We start from the raw sequence: 18229 nt of genomic DNA, 5'->3' as shown, positions 1-18229 counted from the left end.
AAGAAAAAAAGACTGTTTCCATGGGAAAGGAGGAGATTGGAGATGATTTCCAATACTTGTGTCCTAAGAAAAAGGTGATGTGGTCTTGGATGATTTCCATGGGTCACCCACTGTTGGTGCAGTTCAACAAAAAGGATCCGCCATGTAACATACCGGAACTACTTGTGGATGAGATGATGTCTCGACTCAGGAGTAGCCAAACGTGTGGCTCCCAACTTTCTTATTGTCTAGCCTCATAGTTTCATATATATCAATCTCTTCAGGACTGTTCCTTTATACAGAACAGAGAACAAGCCGGAGAGGTTGGAGTATGTTGTACAAAGTTTTTCTCCCTTCACATTATTTCTCATTTTAGTCAGGAAGATATGGAGATGGCTATGATCTCTTCCTTGGCTACTTATCCTGTGAAATATTTTCATGCATGGCAAGCAAAAGCAAGGAAGACCACAGTTTCAGCATCAAAATCTAGGAGTGTGCCCATCAAAGCAGTATGTATAGACCTTATTTTATATTCAATCAAACTTGTGTTACCATGCTTGTTTGAATGATTGATGCTAAAGTATTTCCATAAAGCATCATTGAGTATATATAGGAAACAAATGCAAAAAACTTTAATACTATAAAAATTTTAAAAATATAATAGCGCGGTCGATGATAAATACATGAAGAAAAATTTTATCCGATCTTTCATTAGAATGTATCAGGTTTTATTTCTGATTTTCATCGTATATGGCATCATGACATTGGTACCATGATATTTTTGAGTTCTCCTTGCTTCTTATAATTCAGTTCTCCGACTTGACCCCAATGGAAATATATGAATTCCTGCAGAATTTTCATTTATTGTTTATAGAATTCATAGAACAAGTTCATTTTATTGTACCATGCAAGCCATGAGAGGAGAAAAGAGAGCTTGAAACAAGGAGGAAGGTAAAGAAAAAAAAAAAGGATATCAGTCAAACAAAGGCTTTGACAGGCTAAAACATGGATGTTTTCTGTAAGAGTTAGATTTTGGGTTATCCAATTTGAGATTCTGTAAAACCTTTTTTTACACTCATGCTAAAGATGAGGGAATTAGCAATCAGGTAAAGCCCTTTCTTTATATTTTTCTGGCATAGCTTAACATAACAAATGTGAATCCTATACATGCAGGAAAAATGCCACCATCCATCCTTCACAAGCAAATCTAACTAGAGTATTTTTACAGGTTTTCAATAGTTGTCGAACGTGCCGAGGAAAAGGTGCAGTTGAGTGCCCTGGGTGCAAGGTCTTCTTCCTCACACTCTCCTTTTAATTTTGAGAGTAAAGAATAAAATTATTAGGGTCATGGCTCATTTGCTTGCATTGTTTCTTTCTAATTTCTGCTTCTAGTCTTTTAAATTAGAGTCACAACTGTTTTCGCTCTAACAGAAGAACATTTTTTCTTCTTTCTTACAAAAAAGTAAATAACAAAAGAAGCAGGTTAATAGACAATTCACAGTCGAGTTTGCATGACTGAAAATTCATCTATTTTTTTATTCTTGTTCAGCATAAGAAGATACAATCATTTCTCTAATCTTTTTATGCGACATCTGTTATATATAGGGGACAGGAAAGAACAAGAAGAACGGCAATATTTTTGAAAGATGGAAGTAAGTTCCTTTTTTTTCCCTTCTTAAAAATATTTTTCTTCTAATTTCTTTATCTTAAAAAATTGTGTTTAATTTATAGCAAAAATATAGTCTATAGTATGATGTCTACCCCTCTAAGAAGTGTTTGTTTTAGGTGTTTTGAGTGCCAAGGATTTGGCATGAAGAGCTGCCCCAATTGTGGCAAGGGAGGACTTACGCCGGAGCAAAGAGGGGAAAGATAGAGCCCACAAGTTCCAGATAATTTGTTGGGTTTGCATGCGCAAGTTTGTATATATAGTTTCTTCCCGTATGAAGCTCAATCTTTCTAGGAGCTCCTTTTTTTTTTCCTCAAATCTTCCATATAAATTTGGGGATTACGGAAACTCCAAACGTCTCAATTTTCCGCCTTCAAAATACTAGCGTTGGCATGGATCGGGGCATATTCGGCACATTATCTTGAGACATTATTCCTCTCAGGAACCGGAAATTATACTTTCGAGAGCTATTGGACAGAAAGTTTCATTTTCGGTCAACAGGGACGGTTTGTTATAGCCGAGTCATCCGGAGAGTGGAGAATTAATTACCCCTATAAATTTCTTTTATCATTATATTGTATAGAGATTCACCTTACTAGGCAAAAAGTGGCACCTTTCTTCTGCCTCCTACCAGGTTTTCCTTTGCTTGACAACTAGTGCAGAGGGGCTGAGAGGTTAATCCATGCAAATAACAGATATGGTTATTTTAATAAGGTTTGATCGTAGAAGATGCACTTCATGGTATTGATCTTTCCATTCTTGCAATTGCTTATGATAATGTTAAGAATGTTTTGGCTACGGATGTCGAGAGATCAATAAGTACTAAAGATTTGATTTTGTTGGACCTCCACCTGACCCTAGCGGCTCGGCCTTGCTCTTAGCCTCTGCTGCCGCCGCCAAGCTCCCTCATTGCTGCCTTCGTTACCTTGATCTCCCTCGCCCACTCGCTTTGCCTGATGTAAGCATGCACCAGTCACCTTGAGGGAATCCTCCATGATGGCGATGTACCGGGCGGCGGCAAAAGAGGGTGCTTGAGGATCTGCATAGACGTATATTTAGTCAGACATCGACTATGCATTAGATAAATCTTAGATACTTATAGAGGCTAAGGAACCTAAATAACACCTTCTAGCCAACTTTTTTGAGTGAAGTATTTAGCCAGCTCATAACATACCTAAATTAGAGAATATTGCAATATGAGCCCATATGGGTTGACCACAAATTGATTGTAGTGTTATATGATTAGATTTATGATAATTATGTTTGAATGCGAATAGATTTGGATTCTTAGCCTAGCGAAGATGCAAGAGCTTAAATAGAATGAGTATAAAATGACCTACGTCGGATGAGTACTAAATAATATCTTCTGGCTAGCTTTTTCAAATAAAATCTTAAATTATAATAAGATGTGACAAAGCTCCATGATTCATAACCTCCTTGGCTTGCACTATCCATCTTCAGCCATCTTACCGGACTTAGAAAGAAATTCCCCAATGAGCTCAAAGTGGAACTCTCACCAAACAATTGTTGGAATCGCAAAAATCGTAGGGTATCCGCCCTCAAATTTAGCATCGAGATTCTGGCTCAAAATACCTAACTTGATAGATTTCCACGTCACCATCACTTTGCGGTAGGTGGCCAGAGCCGGGCCAAGCGTTAGATGGGGGGTCAATCCGTCGTTATCCGTGAAAGACAAACCCAATGTTCTTTGCAACAAAAGAAACTTAAAAAAAATAAAAGAGTCGAAAACCCCTTATAACCAAACGGTCCCAAAGTCGCCATCCACTTCAATCCAGCCGCCAATAACTAATCCAACGGCCCCAAATGAAACCTACCATGGCCATCACAGTGGCATTTCGTGTATTTGAGCAACTTTTTAAGGCTTTTTCCTAAGTCCTAACCATTTAAATACTAAATAATCTCCGTTAGGCGAGAACAAAAGACAATTAACGGAGAGGACGCGATGAAGAAGGCCGCCACACCGTCGAGGGGACTTGGGAACGGATCGGCCGGCGGCGGTCTCTTCTCGAGGTCGCCGGAGAGTCGGCGATGGGTGAGATTTCCAGCGAGATCTCTGCCGTTCTCCGGCCAGTTCGCCACCCTGGGGCTGGCGCCGTCCGCGTCCAAGTCCGACGTCAAGCGCGCCTACAAACACCTGGCCTTGAAGGTATAATTACCCGCGGATAACTTTTAGACTGATGCGATCGTAGGACTTAAGAGCTGCCTGAATGGATCAAACGGTACAAATTTGTTCGATTTTTTTAGTACGTTTTATTAAGGCTTTACTGCGAGTTTAATATATCGAAAATTTCTCGCCTACTTATGGCATGGGCCTAAATAAGTTTTTTTTTAAAAAAATTATTATTTGGGTTATAAATGGTAATATTTGCAGTACCACCCGGATGTGATGAGGGGGGAGAAGGGGGTCCAAGAGGAGGAAGCTTTTAGGGAGATCAAATCTGCATACGAGGTAATAAACAAATGGATCCATCTAACCCATTCATGATGCATTTCACGGACAATGATTGGACGTTAGGTGTTTGTAACTTGTATGCGCAGCTGACGTCATAAATGATATTTTTGAGTCATTTCTTTCTAAACCGGGAAAATAAATGATTTTAGGTTATATAGACTTATAAACTTGTGCTTACCTGGACAATGCTAGTGGGTTACAAAATACATGAGACATAAAGACTTGGATATTGTAAAATTCGACATGGTTTAAGTCTCGAAAAAATTTTCGAGCACTACTCTGCTCATAATGCTCACCGACGGTGATCGGTTGGTCAATATTAGGTCCGCCTGTGAACCCCATAATCTCTATATATCGCATCAATCCCCGAGAGCAAAGAGTGGAATGGTGCTTGAAAGCAACACTCTTTTAAGTTTCTTATAAAATAGTAATTGAGTAGATTTTTTTTAATATTTTTTTAGATCTACCAATAATATATGACGGGTTTTGAAATTCATGTCTATCATCGTATATCCAGTGGTGCACTAATAACTTACTTAGATACATGGAGAATTATATAAATCTAATGATCTTTTATATATTGCAACCAGGATTGAAATATAGAAATATTGTGCCTTGAATGACTATCATGTATATTGCATAACGATATGTTTTACTTTTTCCCCTGGATAAAAGGTCTGTAATGACAAAATCTTGTACTAATGTCAATATTTTTGAGAAGCATTTTGCAAAGCTCTTTTTCTTATATGACTGTTGCTTAATGATCTCTGCTACATGAATACCTTTTAGTGAGTTGTTGAGAATTTAGAAAGTGTGAGATGAAATGATCCTCCAACTCCACTCCACCACGCAGAAGCTTTTTCTCTTTCAAAACAAAGGATAAGAGAACAAAAGGTGATTACCTGAAAGTGAGAAAAATTTTAACTTTTGACTAAAATAGCATGGCTCAGAAACATATCACAGTAGGCAAGCATTTCTCAAATCTCTAGTTTTTTTAGTTTTGCCTATGCATTGAACAAACTTTTCACATAGAAAACATTCCGATCTTCACTAATTCAGGGTTCTATTAGAGAGATCTGTTTCTAAAACACTTGCCTTACGTGTATCACGCAATGGCTGGTGATTCAGCAAGGACCACTATGCATGTATTGGAATAGCAGGTGATTGGAAAGTGGACCATTCTACTTCAATTCCAAACTTGAGAAGATCCTGGCTTTTAAGGGAGAAAAACATCTATATAACTTGTTAAGAGGACAATGGAAGAATAATGGCTTCTTTGAATAAATGATATAAGTTCATCCAATATTTAGTATCCAAATTCCAATCATTACTATGTTAGATGAGTGGATTAAATGGAAAGAAACTTGGAGAACGCTCTTACAAGTTTACTTGTAGTTTTAACTAGTCCCAATAAGAGAAGATTTCTACTTGATAGTTACCAATTTTATAAATTTTTCTTGCACTCACTTCTTATTTATTGTTGACAGAGTATAATGGCCCAATTTGAAGAAGAAAGTCACTCCACCGAACGAGCACTTAATGATGAATGGGACGAATGGGACGAATGGATGGGTTTTGAAGGAGGAATACCTGTGGTCGATCACCTTTATTGATTCCTTTCTTCATAGACAATGCTTGAATGGTTACAGCTATGGATACTGACTAGGGAATAACAAGCAAGTCAGCATCTCAACTATGTTATGTACAGTTCATAAAAAATTATGAGGGAAAAGTAATTTGAAAGGTTGTATTCTGTTCAAAGGTGGTTGATAAGATTGTATCATTGGTTTTTCCATCATATAAATGTAACATTCCATCCTTTGTGGCTATGCTTCTGTCTTTTTTTCTGTTGGAAGAGATCTAGATAATGAGAGCTATACAACGGAGATAACCCTAGCTCCTCCAAATACTCCAAACTCTCCAAGGGATCTCAACCTAGGTCTCCAAATAAAGTTGTAATGCATGACTCATAAGCAGGCACCTTTTGTGATAAATTGATAAATTTTAATTATTTTAGGCTTATTGCTTATAGAAATTTTTTGTCATTACATAACTGTTTAGTGGAGATCCGAGGAATGTTTGCTTTGTTACTATTCGTATCAGCAAGGGAGTTTATTTTTTGGTATGATGCTTCCATCATCAAGAATTATGTTGCAAAAATTATACAGGAAGCTCACAAGTATGATAATGAGTTTAGAAGAATGCGCACTCTACTTTTTCTTATTCTATATAGTTATAATCAAAATAATGTGTGAGTATATATCTCTCCTTATATCAAGATTGTAATTATTGTATAGCTATCCCATTAGCCATGAAAATCAGTTGAAATCAAATCCTCTAAAATTTACAAATGTATATTATTTGACATGGCTAAGGATTTTCTTGGTATTGATGCTACTCATTAAGCACAATATTACATAGTTTACTTTCGGGCTCTAAATTACAATCACTTTTTTTTTAAAAAAAGAAAAGATGCTAATTTTATCTAAATTTTTCTTTTTAACAATCTTATTTTCAATGGTTTGATCAAACATTGAAAACCATAAAATAGTCAATTTTGTTGTGCTTAGAGTTACATTTTTATGCTTTGAAATTTTGCCCTCATGTGCATATTAAAATTTATTAGCATACATCTGTATTCTATAACTTCTCATAGGGACTCTTCTCTTTGCTGCCTAACTTGCTTTCCACAATCTCATGCTTTTCTACGACCTTCATTGCTCATTCCCTGCAACCTCCTCTCTTTCTCACCTCTCACCACTATTGAACCCGATCACGTCTACACCACCCACCTTTAATTATTATCAAAATCCTGTAACTTTAGTTCAAGCTCGAATCAAGCTTTAACTCAAGCTCAAACTTAAGCAAGCTTCAACCAAACTTGGACTAATTTTGATGTAAGCCTAAACTGGTTTTGGCTTGATGGAAGCTTACCAAACTAACAAAGTTAGACATGAGTTTAGCAAGGTGCGAAATTAAACAATCACATAACAAATGACTTGAGCTTGATCTCAAGTTTCAGGCCTCAAACTAACATCAAGCTGATAGTGGTGAAACTTCGGTTTAATCGTGCAAAGAAAGAAAAAAAAGATTATGAATTTTCAACAGATAAAATCGGTATAATGTGCCGACTTCATGGAAGTTCAAAGTACGGTCTACTTAGTCAAAAGACCACAAGCTCCGCGCCTATATTCGACTTCTCTTTCGAAATCACCGACGCCTCCCTCTCTCGCGCGCGCGCGCGCTCGCTCGCCATTGGCGTGCCTGAGCGGGCGACGCACTCTGCCGCGGCGAGGGCGGAGCCGCAGAGGATCCGGCGGCTGAACGAGGCGGTGGTGAACCGGTTCGCGGAGGGGGAGGTGATCTAGCGCAAGCCTCGGCGGTCAAGGAGCTGGTGGAGAACAGCCTCGACGACGGGGCCACCTCCATCTCCGTCGTCGTCAAGGACGGAAGCCTCAAGCTCATCCTGGTCTCCGACAACGGCCGCGGCATCCGAGTAACCAAGTTCAACACCTAGACCCATGTTCTCCGATTGCCCCCGATGATACACTTGCGCAAATCTTGAGCCTCTTCCTCTTGATTAATGTACGGAAAAAATGTATTCGATCCTTTAATTTGGTGCCTTTGTTCTCCAATCTTGATTCTTTTACGCATATAGGGTTTTTATTGTGACCCAATTTCTTGGTTCAAGAAATGGAAGGCAAGCGTGGCTGATCATGTTGATTCGCCGAGTGGTGAATTCTAAATTATCTTCAAAAGCTGTTCGATCCACGGTTTCTTTATCTGACTGCCTCTCAAGGGCATTTTGCTTTTGGCATTGTTGGCAAACAATATATAGTGGAAAGCTTGGGAACTGGAGGATATAGGAAGGCTCATATCAAGCTAATGGAGGATAGTCGCTCTCTGGACGAATGATTCAGGTACCAGGAGTTTCGAATTTGTTAAAAAATCATAAAGTCAAGTCTTTATATAAATTCAATAGAAATGATAAGCCTTTGGGAACATCAAACTTGATTCAAAATTGGTAAAATGCTTACTCCTTTCTGTGAATTGTATTACAGATTTGTGATACTTGGTGTCTTGCAGTCAGTTGATATTTCTTATTACTATTGGCACAGGCTTATCGTGGTAACAGTATGAAGATCTGCCAATACTGTGCGAAAGACATACCGAATCAAAGTTGCCTGCATATGAGGACCTACGGACACTTAAATCAATGGGTTTTAGAGGGGAGGCTTTGCCCAGCATGGCATATGTTGGTCATATTACTATGACAAATATAACTGAAGGTCTACTGCATGGTTACAAGTGTATGTCTATCTCAAGTTCCTTCCATCACTGTTATACAGTTCTATCATATTCAGTACTTTTCCAGATGCCCATTTTCCGGGTTTCTTATAGAGATGGAGTAATGGAGCATGAACCCAGGCCCTGTGCTGCTGTTAGAGGAACTCTTATGATGGTAGAGCATTCTGCATTGTTTTGGTATCATTCCATGCTTAACAAGTTTCTCATCATTTTTTTATGTTTTTGACTACTATCTAGGTTGTGGAAATGGATTTTTGATTATCAAAGCTCACTTATTTCAGGCTGAGAATCTATTTTACAATATGATTGCTTGTAGAAAGACATTGTAAAACTCCAATGATGATTATCCAAATATTGTAAAGTCGATTAGTTGGTGCACACTGGGAGATAGAGATTTGTGTAAAGGAAGCTTTGTGATGAATTTTTTTGTAGCTAGCAAAAAATTAATTCCAAGCACTGCCCTTGCTTTTCTTTCTTTCATTATCAGTTGCAATGTGATGGAAAAGAATGATTAGGATAATGCTGGATAAACATTTGAAAATTTTCGTCATTAAAGAATGAAACCACCATACAGCAAAAAAGGATTTCTATTTCTGCTATTGCAGCATAGTTCTGAGATATATTCAAATATTTGAGAACGATGTAGTATAGGAGGACAGACTTTTTATGGTGTTCTCTTGATGGAGAACAAGAGATTGTTTGTGTGTGTGTGTGTGTGGGGGGGGGGGGGGGGGGGGGGGGTTGTTGGGTATGTGGGATTATGAAGTTTATTTGGACTTTCTTATTTAAAGCTGGAGATTTTTTGTGGGAGCAATTCTTTTTTCCTCTTCTTTTTGTGGGACTGTAATTTAGAGATTTTAGGGGGAGAGGCTCTCACACCAAAACTTAGGCAGGAATAGACTCTCAGCATGGAGGGTTTTTTGAAACATACAAAGATTTAAAAGGGGGTGGGGTGGGGTTGTGGGACTATAGTATTGGGGCTGCTTATATTTGTGTATAGAGGGAAACTTCATCATCATCTGGTTATTTCTTAGTTCTTTCTTATGTCCTCTTAAAGGGATTCTCTTATTTATCCCCAAATCTATGACAAATAGATCTTATATGTAGTCTTCTCAACTTATCTCGTTGACACAAAACCAATGGTACTTGAAGGCACTTCCCAGGTTGTCCTTTCTTTTTTCCTTCCTCAAACATAGATTTGTTTGCTTTCTTGTTTTCCTTCCATTAATCATCTTCATCGCTTAAGTCTTTTCCCATCAAATGTGGGGTTGGCTATAAGCACAACTCAGAGTTAAGAAGGCTCAATGGAGTGAATAAATCTTATGAGTGGTTGTCAAGCTGATGTCAATTCTCTATAAATTTCTGCTGAATTCCTTGCCAAGGCAAACTTTGGCAAAAGAAGAACTTGGCATAAAACTAAGGTGTCTAATTGGCGGGCAGGGAGATCTACCTTATTGATTGGAGACTAAGCTCATATGACCAAGAAGGTGCCCTCGGAAGTTCCCCTATACTTGGAAAGATTATAGACAAAGAGGGAAGATGATCATCTTTGAGGTTGCAATCTATATTCGTCTCATAGGTACATGTAATTCAAAAAGACATTAAAATAACCCAAAATTTCCTTCTATCACTATTAGTTACTTGGTTATTTTGAGTTGCATCAGCAAGGCTGTATGCATATGGTCACATATTTTCATCCAATTCTTCTCAAAGATCTGATTGTTGCAGGACAAAAGATACTTAATAGGCACCTGTTACGTTCCCAAGATGCCATTTTCTTCGTTCCTCTTGGGATTAGATTTCTATTTCTACTTGTTTTTTATCCTATCAAAGGCAAATTTTCTTGAGTTGCATCGGTGAGGCTACAGAGGATTTATATATTTATTTATGTTCTTCTGACTTCATTTATTTGTTGATATTGCCATGCAACCAACCATCTTTTTTGTCGAAGTTGCTGTCAAGAAGGTAAATTATAAAAATGGTGTGCAAGAAAACAATCAGAAGAGGATGATACCACAGAAATGCTGTTATGAAGATCCTTTAAGAGAAAATTTGCATAATAGTTTCACATTTATGTCACTGTAGTTTTGTTGGCACATTTAGTGCCGTGGAAATTTTTGAATGTGATTTGTAACCTATCATCCCACCTGATCAGTGGTTTTTTTATCCACATCACAGTATGTAAATTCCTCAGTTTATACACCACAGGCGAGTCATATTAGTGAAAAAAGGATCCCGAGAACAATGCCTCCAGTTCTGGTACATCCAGTCATTTTCTACTTGCAGTATACCTTTTCTTATAGTGTAACAGTATAATCAATATAAATTGCAGCTACTTCATCATAACTTTATGATATTTAGATATCCATCTGTTTATTTGTTTTTAATTATTATTGTAATTTGATGATATAGGGACAAAATCTCAAAAGGTACCTTGCATAAAATGGTTTGAACAGATTCACACGATTCTTTTGTAAGGTTGCATGCATTACTGGTGAGATGGGCCTGCTTGACTGCATGAAAAGAGATCCGATTTAGCTTCTATGAGGTATAATCTAATTTCAGTTTCAAGTTTGTACTGTGTTTTATGCATTTGTCTATTATGAGAAATTCCTTCAAAGAATGGTGTAAATATTTTACCCAGGGAAACATTGGCTAGGAGATGCGCAGTTGCATCTAATGTTAGAATACTTTTTCTCTAAAATGTATCAAGAGTTAAAACATTGTTAAATGACAATAATTTTATTTGAAAATATTATTTAAGAAAAAATATATTAAACACCCTTTGTTCGTACTTTAGAACCATGCCCCTCACCCATTAAAACCATTCTATAATTATGCCAAACGGCAGTTAGATACATTGGGGTTTCAGGTACAAACACTAGAAATTATAGTTCATAGTTCATACTATAGTTATCTGAAGCTGCCTCATAATCTATTGTCTCTGTTTAATTGTTTTCCAATGTTTTCCTCTCATACTTCAATTCCCTCCCCAACCCCCTCCCCCTGTTTTTTTTGGGTGCTTTTTCTTGGGGAGTGGGAGGGGGGTGAATCATCATAGCTTTGTGAGTCAAAGTCAACTTCCACTAGAATCATTGGTCAGATTAGGGTTGAAATCGGATCAGATGCGGATTGGATACCAGTGTCTCCATATCCATATTTGTTTTGTTTGACGAATACAAATACGGATATGGATATTGGTCAGTTGCAAAAATTTATATCCATATTTGTTTTAAACGGATACGAATACAAATCAGATACTAGAAGTATGGATATAAATATGAATATAAGTATGATAATTAAACTTTATGACCAGACAATCAAAGATATTACTAACTGGATGGTAAATCAAGCTAAAAGCATGTTAATGTGGTTATATTTTATTTTCTTAAAAGTTCATGAATGATATATAAAATTAAATAAGGTTACAAATAGAATTAGATATTCGGATATGGATCGGGTGGTTGTTTATCCATATTCATATCCATTTTTCTTAGACCGATATGAATGTGAATATGGGTATTAGTCGAAAACGGATTCTGACAAATATTATCCAATCCACTTTCACCCTTAGGTCATATTCTTTATTGTTTCAGTAAGCCACTGTGGTAAACCCCTAAAGTTACTTTTGTCCCTCAGCTGTGTCATGAAGCACTTCGTGGTAGGCTATTACAAATGTTGTGTGCTTTTCTAATAGAAGCATAATGTTTTTGCTATAAAGGAACTTTTCTAGAGTAATGTTAGACACACCTTAAATGCAATAAAACTTATTCAAATAGGTATTCTAAGGTTCTTTGTTATTATTCTAGGTTTTTGATCAGTTGATGGCTGGAAGGCTACTTTTTTAATAAATATTCTCCCTCATGATATGCAAGTTTCTTTCAGCCTTTTATGGTTTTACCTTTTTCTTGAGGAAATTGCAGAAATGGCCCATTTGTTTATGCTTTTTCAGATTCAAGCCACTTTTATTTTACTTATTTCAAGGTTTAAAATATTGGTTCTAGTACCTGTACTGGTACCGAACTGGTACAGTGTTGGTAGCTCCAATTCTTGTTATGGGGAGTGTACCGAGTATCAATTCAATACCAATACATGTTGGTATGCCTGGTGTGGATCGGTACAATATAGTATTGCCAGCCATGGTTTATTTGTTTTTCCTTCTTTGGAAGTTGCCCAATTTTTGAAATTTTAGGGAGCTTGCATCCTTGGCGCTGCAGATACAATCTAGCTTAGGGATGTGCATGGCACATTCACCAAATACGCACTTCTCTGGTACTTATAATATGTACTTTTTTTTTGTAAAAGATATGCATTTATTGTCAAGATATGTGCAACCACCATAAAAATTAGGTGCATTCAGCTCTGCTTAAACATATGTTTGGAGTGGACTTATTAGGGTAAGGCCTTAGGTGCGAGAGCATCCAAAAATTTTAGAGATAGGCAACTGTTGAGAAAAAAAGAAGAAAATGTCTGAATCTATAAAAAAAGAAAATAGTGGGCCAGTTTTTCACAATGCCCTCTACCTTAAGCATGCAGGCCATCCTACTGTTTTTGGTACACCCACCATCTATTTTTTCTTCTTCTGCAAGAAATGCTGTAAGGAACTCTAAAGAGTCTTCAGATTTGACCAGCATCTATGAGATTCTTAATGACATTGATTCTGATGTTCATTCAGGTGAGTTATGACAGTACTTTCTGTTGTCTTGATCATGTCTGAGAGAGGTGCTGCCATACTATTTTAGTCTCATTTGTTTTCTTTTGTCAATGTAGGTCTCTTGGATTTTGTTAAGAATTGCACATTTCTTGGACTTGCTGATGAAGTTTTTGCATTGCTACAGCACAATCTTCACTGTACCTAATGAATGTGGTTTCTGTGGGGTATGATTTTAAACCTTAAATTTTCTCCCTTTTTTCTAATTCAAATTTCGACTACATTTTTGTGGCATTATCTCAATAGTTCTGTCAAAAAATGCGTCAACCATGCTGCACATGTCATGACAAACTGGCAGGGTGCTGCCATTGGGCATGCATGTCTGTCGTGATACTTTGTGCATTGCATGGTATCTGCCCATTCTGGCCCATCGATGTGTGCCTATTGGGTGTGGCTCCATATGGCTTGGTACCACGCAGTACTGAGCCATTTTTTAAATATTTTTCATTAATTTGGTATGGGACGGCATGTGTCAGCACATCACTGTAGTTATTTTGATGCTAACTATATTATTTTCTAAATTATCTAGTTTGTAGATCTTGAGCCAGTATTAGCTCTTGAGTTTGCTCTAAAAGGTCATTCAGCATATAAATTTGGGTTTTCTTTTTCCCTACTATCTATTTTCTGCGTAGTCTAGAATAAAATACTTAGCTAGCTTTTGGCTATAAAAAGCAATCTACTAGTACTTGCAACAAATTTTTTTTCAAATTTCTATTTTAGTTTTCTTTTATGGATTCATAGATGTAATTCTCTCTGGCATGTAATCTAAGGACTTGGTTCATGTGATTATTACAAACTATTGGTTCCATCTCAAAAAATCATGACTTCACATTTGCTGCCAAATATGATTTAGATACTTAAAATAAGATTTAGATATTGTCGCTTAGATTCTACCTAGAGTTAAAAGGGGCAATTGGAAGTTGGTCATGTACTGAATCACTCATATTGTAAGCTGCTGTCTATATCATAGGTTGAGTCTAATGCATAGTATTCTGCAGACTGATGAGTCATAAATTCACAAAGGCTCCTTTATTTATATTAATTGCATTTACTATATATTGTTCAAGTCAGCTTTTTGCAGGAGTAGTACTTTGATATTCTAGTCAACCTTAGGCCTTATGTATTTTGTATTAATTTGTGGCCTTCACAAGGGTGCATGAATATTCCAATAACCATGTTCAATAACAAAGCAACGTGTTTTTCCCCCTTCTCATGGAGCTCATGTAACTTCAAAGTTCAAATATAGTTCCCATACATTGAGTTTGCATTTTTGCAGCCTGGTGAATGCTTGCATGCATGCATTTATTTTAATATTGTGGATAAGTACTTGACTGGAGTATCACAAAGCATGAGGTATAGGTTAAGGACTTAGACTGGGGTATGGCCTTGACCGGAATACCACAGAACTTGAGATACACAAAGACAGATAAGCTCAAGTATTATTCATTTGAGCTGCCAATATGAAAATTCAATGTCCTAGCATGTTTTAATTTGCTTCGCCATGCTTCAGTTTTGCTGCATATGGATATCTGAAGCTTCACGACTGTCCCATGGGATCACATAGTTTTTTTGTTCTTTATCCAATTGGCTAAAAATTACTATGAGAAGATTTGCTGCTATCTTTTGTATGTTGGATTTACGCCAGGCACATGGAAGCCGCTTAAGTTTCATGGTCGAGTGAAGGATATATAATGGATCTGTAATCAAGGAAACTCAAATACAATGTAGGGCAGAATTATTATGCAACTTATTTTAAATCAGGAGAGTGGCTGTCTACTCTGAAAGTGAGAGGGATCAACCATGTATTTCACATATCTCCACCATTTATTATTTTTTTTGTTCATTGAATCAGGGAGCTATTCTTATCTTCATGATAAAATGTTATAATGCGACAATTTTTTGTACTTGTTTAGATAATTAATAGAATTGATTTTCCTAATCGCTAAATTTCTGTTTTTGCTATTGTTGTCAGTTGTAAATTATCTTGACATTTACTGCTTAAATTAATTCAATATATTGTTCTTTCAAGGAATTAATGTGTCGACAAGCCATACATCAGTTTTCCCATTTCAATGCCATCCAACTTAGTGAACCAGCTCCTCTTCATGAATTGTTGACGATGACACTGAAAGAAGACGACTTGGAATCCATGGATGATGAGAATGATGGTCTAAAACAGAAGATAGCGGAAGTAAATTGGTTATCCTTTGCAGATTATGGGCTTTATATTGACATAAAAATATTCTCATGTCATTTGTTTATTATCTTTAACAGTTTCTTTCGCCAGGTGTGACCACATTTAAAATCCTTCATTCTATTTTGCTTAAGCATGGGCAGAATTTGTTACCATCAGAAGAAGCCAAACAATTGTGCCCGAGTAGCTGGAATCAGTAAATGGTCACCCACAATGGAGTGTCCTGATTTTCTTCTATTGGAAGGATTATTCAGCAGTGTGATTTGACTTCTATCATGGGGCATTTTCGTGGAAGGGCGAGGAACCACCGGGTCGTTTACTCCAATCAAAGGCATTTTTGACTGGTTCTTGAAGAATAATGCCATGCTGATCACTGCCAAATTATATACATATATATTTCAATTCTACAAACCAAAAGGTTTTGTGGCTTTGTCTTATGTCTCGCCTATACCCTAGCAGCTATTCTCATCCTCATATTAGTTTGGCAACCAGTACAAAATAATCTATCTGATCGCATGGACCGATGGCCGGGTCACAGTCATGTCCCTCATACTAGTCATATTTTGATACCTACTGTCATCCTTCTCAAGGTAAAACAATTGTTGCCAATCAGACCAACATTTTTAACGTTGGTGGAATGTGATGCAGTTGTAGGACTCGAGGGATGGAAGTCAGATTCTCTAACCATGAGGGAAAAGATAGCTTTCGTGGAATATGCGCTTAGCTCTGTTCATGAGTATCTCATGACCGATGCTTTTCTGCTGAAGCCTTTCTTGCAGAAGATGGAACAAATATTCGGGAACTTTATGGGACTCGGTCTATCAGCCTCTCCAAGAGGGGGCTCAGGGAATCTAATCTTTGCTAATTAGAAGGGAGTTATTGGTGACCAGACACACCTTGAGGTATATTTTTGAGCTTGGTAACTTATGGAGCTCTATGATGAGAGCCAAGTATAGGCATTGGGCATCAGCTTCAACACCCTAGTCTGGTTGTAAAAGCTCCTTTGTTTGGAGAGAGGTATGTGCCCACTTTCCAATTGTGATGCCACATATCAAATGGTTTATAAGTGATGGCTGATCCGTAGATGTGTTTGAGGATGCCTGAGTATCTGATATGCTGTTGATTCAGTGGCCCACAATGGTCAACCAGGAGGCTATAGTGGCATAAGGGTTCGAGATCTGATTTTATATGGCGAGAGGAGATGAAATGGCCCTCTTATTATCAATATGTTTGGGGAGTGTTTGGCCGAGAAGGTGTTATCCATAGCGATCCTTGGACATGATGTGCTAGATAGGAGAGTATGGAGGTCCACTTATAGTTTCAGAGTGAGAGCTAAGGATCTATATAACCTCTACAAGAAAGTACAGGTGAGAGGATCGATAGTGCTTAGATTTGGAAACTTGGTGTCCATCTAAGGCTCTCTCTTTTCCTCTAGAAGGTTGCGTGAGGTCAAATTACTTGCAGAGGGGTGCTAGCTACGAGGTATCTGAGCATTCCCTCGAGTTGTGATTGCTATCCTAATATGGGGGAATCTATTGCCCATGTCATTTTTCTACGCCCGAGAGCAACCCAATGTGGAGCATGTTTAGCCTTCCTATTAGTGATCCTAGGTATACGTCACTGATTGAGACTTTTCTTGCTTACAGGGATAGAACTATTACTATTCTTCAGGATATCAGGGCTGCTTATATTATGTATTGTATCTAATTGGCTAGAAATGCCAATATTTTAGAGAGTAATATCCACTCGTAGAGACTTATTGTGGAGAGGGCACTCTCACAAGCAGCTGAGGTTATTCACCCACTTGCAGTTGAAGAGCCTGTGACAACTCGGGACGCCTAGGACTTTTCGACATCAACTGCATTTCAAATGATCTTCTTCATTTAGAATCTTCAACCTCTTAGCTTCCTCAAAGTAAACTTCGACGATAATATGGCTGATACATATGGGAGAGGAGGTGTAGGGTTTTGTGATCAAAGGCTCTAATTCTAGATGTATTGCTATAGGTGGTAAACAAATTTGTGCTATCTCAGCTCCTAGAGCAAAATTGAGAGCCATATGAGAGGATATTAGTTATGCGAGATTCATCCTCAAAGTTGACTATATTCATATTGAGGGCGACTCAACGATTGTTATTGAATGGATTTCGAGATTGACCCAACCGATGGATGAACCCCTTATGCTGGTGGATATCTAAAGGATAGCTACGAGTTGTATTATATTCCGAGCTATTTCCATCTCAAAAGGCGAATAGTAATGCGGATTGGGTGGCTTCTTAAATAGTTGAGTACTCTCGTGATACCCTGTAGACTAATTCTGTACATTTCTTCTTTGATTCGTACTATTTTATTTTATTTTATTTTTATTTTTATTTTTTTTGCTTTGAAAAAGGGGAAGAAGGGAGGAAGGGACGAGCCCACCCCAGCGTAGCGGCCCCTACTGAGCCCCCACTCCACCAGGAGAATGTTCGATGTGGGCAGAAATGACTGTGTGTTGCGCACCTCGGCTGGTTTTACTCACACCCTTCCCACCCATGGGCCCGGCTCGGTTACCCCTTTGGGCTATGGCACGAATACCACATGTGAGTACGTCACATCTGGCACCATCAAGGCTACGCCCGTGCGTTTCGAACTCGGAACCACTTGGTTGGAAGTAAGGCCACGCTCCCACTGGGCTACCACCTTAATAGCATAATATTTTATTTTTCGATTTTGTAGAATGCATTTATATTAGAATAATATGATTTTCCTGCACTATATATATATAAAAAAAAACTTGTAGTATATTTGCTGGTTAAAGTGATTGTTAATCAAACACTGTACAATCCCCATCTCCATCAACCTCGTGTCGCTCGATGAACCTGTGAGCGATGGGTCAACCGTGACCATCAGGGCGTAC

The 18229-nt window shown here is 37.8% G+C and overlaps 3 protein-coding genes across 5 annotated transcripts; all 3 read left to right on the top strand.

The window, feature by feature from the left end:
• The first annotated feature begins 261 nt into the window (after positions 1 to 261).
• LOC103704819 (protein PHOTOSYSTEM I ASSEMBLY 2, chloroplastic) lies at positions 262 to 2370 on the top strand. Of its 2 annotated transcripts, XR_005514803.1 has the most exons (5): positions 262 to 488; positions 1208 to 1267; positions 1585 to 1631; positions 1765 to 1975; positions 2203 to 2370. XR_005514803.1 is itself a non-coding variant. In XM_008788273.4 (4 exons), the coding sequence occupies exons 1-4, from the start codon at positions 366 to 368 to the stop codon at positions 1850 to 1852; spliced, it is 318 nt and encodes a 105-aa protein (XP_008786495.1). In that variant the 5' UTR covers positions 262 to 365; the 3' UTR covers positions 1853 to 2046. The 2 variants fall into 2 exon arrangements, 1 of the variants encoding a protein (XP_008786495.1); XM_008788273.4 differs by lacking the exon at positions 2203 to 2370 and having other exon boundaries at positions 1765 to 2046.
• Positions 2371 to 2472: 102 nt separating this feature from the next.
• On the top strand, positions 2473 to 6140 carry LOC103704821 (chaperone protein dnaJ 8, chloroplastic). Of its 2 annotated transcripts, XM_008788274.4 has the most exons (3): positions 3430 to 3812; positions 4038 to 4115; positions 5606 to 6140. In XM_008788274.4, the coding sequence occupies exons 1-3, from the start codon at positions 3609 to 3611 to the stop codon at positions 5729 to 5731; spliced, it is 408 nt and encodes a 135-aa protein (XP_008786496.2). In that variant the 5' UTR covers positions 3430 to 3608; the 3' UTR covers positions 5732 to 6140. The 2 variants fall into 2 exon arrangements, with proteins under 2 accessions (XP_008786497.2, XP_008786496.2); XM_008788275.4 differs by lacking the exon at positions 4038 to 4115 and having other exon boundaries at positions 2473 to 3812.
• Positions 6141 to 12836: 6696 nt separating this feature from the next.
• LOC108511201 (DNA mismatch repair protein MLH1-like) lies at positions 12837 to 15689 on the top strand. Its single transcript, XM_026803706.2, has 3 exons — positions 12837 to 13101; positions 13197 to 13304; positions 15167 to 15689. The coding sequence occupies exons 1-3, from the start codon at positions 13063 to 13065 to the stop codon at positions 15428 to 15430; spliced, it is 411 nt and encodes a 136-aa protein (XP_026659507.2). The 5' UTR covers positions 12837 to 13062; the 3' UTR covers positions 15431 to 15689.
• The last annotated feature ends 2540 nt before the right edge of the window (positions 15690 to 18229 follow it).

The sequence above is a fragment of the Phoenix dactylifera genome, chromosome 14 (assembly GCF_009389715.1).
Source record: "Phoenix dactylifera cultivar Barhee BC4 chromosome 14, palm_55x_up_171113_PBpolish2nd_filt_p, whole genome shotgun sequence".
In the NCBI taxonomy this organism is placed as follows: Eukaryota; Viridiplantae; Streptophyta; class Magnoliopsida; order Arecales; family Arecaceae; genus Phoenix; species Phoenix dactylifera.
The sequence above is the reverse complement of the archived record's forward strand: the minus strand, read 5'-3'. Positions and strand labels throughout refer to the sequence as shown.

Bases quoted from the DNA above. Each gene is read 5' to 3' on its own strand.
- LOC108511201 (XM_026803706.2), top strand. From the start codon at position 13,063: ATGAGATTCTTAATGACATTGATTCTGATGTTCATTCAG. The intron at 13,102-13,196 runs GTGAGTTATGAC...TTGTCAATGTAG, and splicing joins TGATTCTGATGTTCATTCAG to GTCTCTTGGATTTTGTTAAG. The intron at 13,305-15,166 runs GTATGATTTTAA...TGTTCTTTCAAG, and splicing joins ATGAATGTGGTTTCTGTGGG to GAATTAATGTGTCGACAAGC.
- LOC103704819 (XM_008788273.4), top strand. From the start codon at position 366: ATGGAGATGGCTATGATCTCTTCCTTGGCTACTTATCCTGTGAAATAT. The intron at 1,268-1,584 runs GTCTTCTTCCTC...TGTTATATATAG, and splicing joins TTGAGTGCCCTGGGTGCAAG to GGGACAGGAAAGAACAAGAA. The intron at 1,632-1,764 runs GTAAGTTCCTTT...TGTTTGTTTTAG, and splicing joins AATATTTTTGAAAGATGGAA to GTGTTTTGAGTGCCAAGGAT.
- LOC103704821 (XM_008788274.4), top strand. From the start codon at position 3,609: ATGAAGAAGGCCGCCACACCGTCGAGGGGACTTGGGAACGGATCGGCC. The intron at 3,813-4,037 runs GTATAATTACCC...TAATATTTGCAG, and splicing joins ACAAACACCTGGCCTTGAAG to TACCACCCGGATGTGATGAG. The intron at 4,116-5,605 runs GTAATAAACAAA...TATTGTTGACAG, and splicing joins AGATCAAATCTGCATACGAG to AGTATAATGGCCCAATTTGA.